At 43.9% G+C, this 5625-nt stretch overlaps 1 protein-coding gene across 1 annotated transcript in view; it reads left to right on the top strand.

Annotated features, from left to right (window-relative positions):
- The first annotated feature begins 1150 nt into the window (after nucleotides 1–1150).
- FBLN7 (fibulin 7) overlaps nucleotides 1151–5625 on the top strand; it is a 55967-nt gene continuing 51492 nt past the window's right edge. Inside the window, exon 1 of the mRNA XM_021711838.1 lies at nucleotides 1151–1251. Within this exon, the coding sequence (XP_021567513.1) occupies nucleotides 1151–1251 (101 nt within the window). The remainder of the gene's footprint in view (nucleotides 1252–5625) is intronic.

Below are 5625 nucleotides of genomic sequence, written 5' to 3' on the forward strand. Positions count from 1 at the left end.
GGAGGGCAGGATGAGCCATGAGACGCTTGGGAGTCTGGCCCTGCTATCACATGATCATAGCTGCTCAGATCCTCGGGATGAGGCAAACGCCTGTCTTCCCCGTTACCTAAGACAGGTGAGACCACAGTGGTTGTCACGTTTGCAGCTGCTGCAGAGGCAGAGGTGAGCTCAATCGGACTCTGGATCTGGGACATCTGGGCCCAATCCCTGCCCTGCCTCATACAGACGTTTTTGAATTCCTTGTCCTCTAAACTTTTCTGTCTCTACCTGCAAAACACCTGACTCAGGTGCTTTGTGAGGGGGAAAAGGCTCAAAAGGGGTGGTCCATAGATGCTCACTTAAAAATTCTAGTGAAACTATCTTTCACCCAAAGTCCTAGGTGGTTGGGGGCTCCTTCTCCCCTTCCACCACCTGTCTGGGCAAGTTTGAGGGGTGAACCATAAAGGAGGCCTCAGGGCCTCTGTGCATGCTGGAACAAGCTTCACCTGACTCCTTCCATCTTTTGGGTTTCTGCTCAGATCAGTGCTTCTTGCCAGAGGCCTTCCAGATCCCCACTCCTAACAGGTCCCCTCCCTACCCCGGTGTTCTCTATCCAGGTCCCCTGAATGGCTCTGGCATGGGACTGATCGCAATTTGTAATGATATATTTTGGTGTGTTTCAGGTGAATTGTCTATCTTCCCTGCTGTAGGGCCCCAGGGGCAAGGACCCCATGTGGGGATATTTGCCTAGGGATCATCACACAGTGGGAGCTCAGAGGAGCGAAAGGAACTGGTGCTGATCTGGGCAGAGCCAGGGGCATTCTCTGGGCAGAACTTGGCTGCACATCAGAGCACTCGGAACTTCTAGAAATCTTGATGCTGGCTTCACCCCAGATAGAGATTCTGATTCAATTAGTTTGGGGTGAGACCCGGGTATCAGTATTTTAAAAATTGCTTCTAGTAATTCTAATAGAGTGAGTGTCTGAGGCCCGGGGGAGACCCAGCTTTGAGAGTTAGAAGTTGTGGACCTAGGAGAGGGCAGAGGGCAGAGGGCAGGGAAATTCACAGTGGACATGGGACTGGATTCATGAGGGCCTGACGGGACTTGGTGTGTCCGAAGTTTACCTGATCTGAAAATGTGTGAGCTCTGGGACTTTTGAACTTAGCAGTAATGGTTGTTGACTGGTGGAGATTCAGCAAGAGTTTAAAGAATGAACTGTACCCGCCGGAGCCTCTCTTGCCGCAGAGGAGATGGGGTGGGTCAGGCAAGAGGTATGGAGAAGGGGCTTCCCCAGCAAAGGCCCAGTGACACAGCAACACCAAGGACCACTAAGGTAGAGGCAGTGGACGCTCCTGGTGGGGGCAGTCCACAGTCCTGTCCTGGGTTCCTCAGTTTGCTGGTAAATATGTCCCCTTTGTGTATTAGGTGACAGCCCAAGAGTAACATGACCGGTGTGTGTCTGTGTCTGTGTGTGGGTACATCTGTGTATCCGTGTGTGATTGTATGGGCACATGTCTGTGTGTTGGTGCCTGTGATTATGTGCGTACGTGTCTGTGTGAATGCACGATTGTGTGTGTGATGGGTGTATATGCGTGTGCCTATCTGTGGAGTGTGTGAGTGATTGTGTGTGACTTTGTGTGATGTCTTTGTGTATCAGTGCCTGTGTGTATGTGTGTGTGATGGCATGTGTGTGTTGGTGTGTTACAGGGTAGGCAAGGCTGTATGCTGCAGGGCTCAGAGGAGTGATCCTGTAGGAATGGACAGTCATGTCCCTCGCTCCTGTTGTCCCCATGGCTTTCCTCTGTGTCCCTCTTGTCAGTACATCTGTCCTGAGTCATTTTGCAGGGTTTTTTTTTTGTGTGTGACCAGCTGAAAAAGAGCAGGAGGTCGTGGGGAAGAGGAAGGCCACACAGTGAGAGGGTCCCATGATAGGGAGCCATTTCCTGACAGTGCCCACTCAGTAGCCTTCCCACTGTCTGAGAAACAGCCTTGCTGGGGAAGCCAGAAGAGCATCCAACAGCCTCCTCACACCTCACCCCCTTCTGCCCACAGCACAGTTCCCAGCCTTCTCTTTGCCTGGGTGTGTGGGGGGGGCAGTTGTTATGACGTTTCACCAGGCCTCTCCTCCCCTAACCGTTTCCATGATCAGACCTCACAGGGGCTCCAAATGCCACCATAAGAAGTTCATTCTGGCCAGGCGCAGTGGCTCATGCCTATAATCCTAGCACTTAGGGAGGCCAAGATAAAAAGATTGCCTGAACCCACAGGTTTGAGACCAGCCTGGGCAACTTGGTGAGACCTCATGTCTACAATAAATCAAAAAATTAGCTGGGCGTGGTGGCGCACACCTAGTTCCAGCTAATTGGAAGGCTGAGGCAGAAGGATTGCCTGAGCCCAGCAGGTCGAGGCTGCAGTGGCCATGAGAGTGCCACTACACTCCAACTTGGGTGACAGAGTGAGACTCTGACTCAAAAGAAAAAAAAAGTTCATTCTTTTAGTTACCTCCTCCCATTTGACCTGTTGCTTTACACAGTCGAATAAAAATAAATGTTTTTGGTGTACAGTTCCATAACTTTAACTACACAACTTATTATTTGGTATGCGGTAGCCACTACCACAGTCAGGCTGTACAGCACAGTTCCACCTCCTTCAAAACGACATCCTGCTGCTCTTTGAAGCCGCACCCTCTACCCGCCTCAGCCCAGTGTTTATCTATTCTTCTTCACGGTAATTTTGTCCTCTCCACAGTGTTGTATAAATGGAATCAAGGAGTATGTAGCCTTCTGAGTTTGGCTTCTTTTTTTTTTTTTTCCGAGTCAGAATCTCACTCTGTTGCGCAGGCCGGAGTGCACTGGCACGTTCAGGTTACCACAACCTCGACCTGCTGGGCTCAGGCATTCCTTCTACCTCAGTCTTCCAAGTAGCTGGAACTACAGGTGTGCCACCACACCCAGGTAATTTTTTGAGGTATTGTAGAGCCGAGGTCTTGCCAAGTTGCCCAGGCTGGTCTCGAATGCCTGGGCTCAGGCAATCCTCTCACTTCAGCCTCCCAAAGTGCTAGGATTACAGGCGTGAGCCACTGTGCCTAGCTGGCTTCAACTTAGCATAATGCATCTAAGATTCACCCATGTCCAAGGTTCCTTTTTATTGCTGAGTAGTGTTCCATTGTATGACTGAACTACAGTTGGTCAGTCCACTCCCTGAACAGCATCCATGGGGTCATGTCCAGTTTTTGGCAATTACAAATAGCACTGCTATAAACATTCACACACAGCTTTCTGTGTGAATATAATTTTCCATTTCTTTGGAATGTAAAATTTTATTTCTTCTGAAATGATTTTGTAGCACTCCCTATGAGTGACATTGCTAGGTTCTGTGCTAAATGTGTGTTTAGCTTCGTAAGAAGCTGCCAAACTATATTCGATGTTAGTTGTAACGTTTAACATCCTACCAGCCACATATGAAAGACCCAGTTCCTCTGCATCCTTGTCACACTTAAAATTATCAGGTTGGTTGGTTTTTTTCTTTCTAAGCCATTCTAAAAAGTTTGTAGTGATAGCTCTGTGATTGTAATTTCTGTTTCCCTAATGACTAATAACATTGGGCATCTTTTCATGTTTATTTGCTCTATGAGTGGTCTATTAGGCAAAGTGTCTCTTTAAGCATTCTGCCCATTTAAAAAATAGATTTTATTTCTTTATTTCTTTCTTTTTTGAGTTAAGGTCTCACTATGTTACCCAGGTTGGTCTGGAACTCTTGGACTCAAGCAGTCCCCCCACATCAGCCTTCTGAGTAGCTGGGACTGTAGGCAGGCACTGATTGTTTGTTTTCTTATTGTTGACTTTTGAGTGTTCTTTATATGTTTAAATACAAGTCCTTATTTGGTTATGTGAATTGCAGTATTTTTTCTCAGTTTGTACCTTGTCTTAACAGTGTCTTTTGCACAGCAAAAGTTTTCAATTTAAATGAAGTCTAAGTTATCAATTTTTTACTTTAATGGATCATGGTTTTGGTGTTAAATCTAAGAATACTTAGGCTAGCTCCAGGTCATAAAAATTCTTTTTCTCTTTTTTATTTTAAATATGTGGGGTTCAATTCAGGGTTAGGTATACAAGTGTTCATTGTGCATATATCCCTGTTGATGAGGTATTCCCCCCCACTTCCTGGCAGTTTCCCACCACTGCCAATCCCGCCCCCACCCTTCCCCTGTCAGTTCTCATAAAATTTTTATAGTTTTGCACTTTACTATGATCCATTTTGAGTTGCTTTTAGAAATAAGGTGTGAGGTTTATGTTGAGGATCACTTTTTGCATATGGATATCCAGTTGTTCTGACCCCATTTGTTGAGAGCCTGTTGATTTGCCATTGAACTGTCTTACCAACTTTGTTAAAAATCACTTCATCGTACATGTATGGGACTATTTCTTCCAGTAATATCTTACCTAGATTGCTGTAATTTTATAGTAAGTTTTAAAATTGAGTAAAGTGAGAGCTCCAACTTTATTACTCCTTCTCAAAATTATGTTGGCTATTCTAGTTTCTTTGCCTTTCCATTAAAATTTTAGAATCTGTCTATATCTACAAAAAAAATCCTGCTGGAATTTTGAATGGGATTACATTAAATCTATAGATCTATTAGGGGAGACTTGAGTCTTCTAGGTATCGAGTTTTCCAATCTGTGAACACAATATTTCTTTCCATTTATTGAGATCTTCTTTGATTTCTTTCATGAGTATTTTTCAGTTTTAACATAAACATGGTTTGTTAAGTTTATACCTAATTGTTTCCCTTTTGGAGTTATTTTAAATGGTATTTCAATTTTTTCATTTCCAGTTGGATGTTTCTAGTATATGGAAATCCAGTGGACTTTTCTGTGTTGACCTTGTATCTTGTTACCCTGTGGAACTCAACTGTTAGTTATAGGAAATTTAAAAAATAGATTTCTTCAGATTTTGTACATAGAAAATAACATCATTTGTGTATAGGGGCAGTTTTATTTCTTCCTTTCTAATCTATGTCATTTATTTGTGTCTTCTCATTACACTGACTAAAACTTCCAGTATTATGTTTAGTAGGAAAGTAGACATCCTTGCCTTGTCCTGCAACTTAGGAAAAAAAGATTCAGCTTTTTGACCTTAAGGATGATGCCAGTTGTAGGCTTTTTATAGGTGTCATTTGTCTGGTTAATATTTCCTCATGGTTCTAGTTTGACGAGTATTTATTATAAATAAGTGTTGAATTTTTCACCTGCTTTTTTCTGCTTGATATGGTCCTGTGGTGTTTACTTAGTGTGTTAATAAGAATTTTCTGTTTTTCTGAAAGGATTATATAGAATTGGGGCTAGTTCTTGAATGGTTTGGTAGAATTTACCAGTGAAACCATGTGGGCCTAGAGACTTCTGAAAAGTTTTAAGTATAACTTCAATTCCTTTGATACAGGGCTGTTTAGGTTAGCATTTTTTTCTTCCCTTGGGTGAGTTCTGATAGTTTTTATCTTTCACAAAATGGGTCCATAGCCTCTCTCTTGAGGCAGCTACTTTCAAATACCCCAGAGATCACTTTGCATTTCTTTTTTTTTTTTGAGTTGGAGTCTCACTCTGTCACCCAGACTGGAGTGCAGTGGCCGCTCCCGGACACCGCATCCTC

Source organism: Carlito syrichta, unplaced genomic scaffold, assembly GCF_000164805.1.
Source record: "Carlito syrichta isolate Samal-C Ts95f unplaced genomic scaffold, Tarsius_syrichta-2.0.1 Scaffold302727, whole genome shotgun sequence".
In the NCBI taxonomy this organism is placed as follows: domain Eukaryota; kingdom Metazoa; phylum Chordata; class Mammalia; order Primates; family Tarsiidae; genus Carlito; species Carlito syrichta.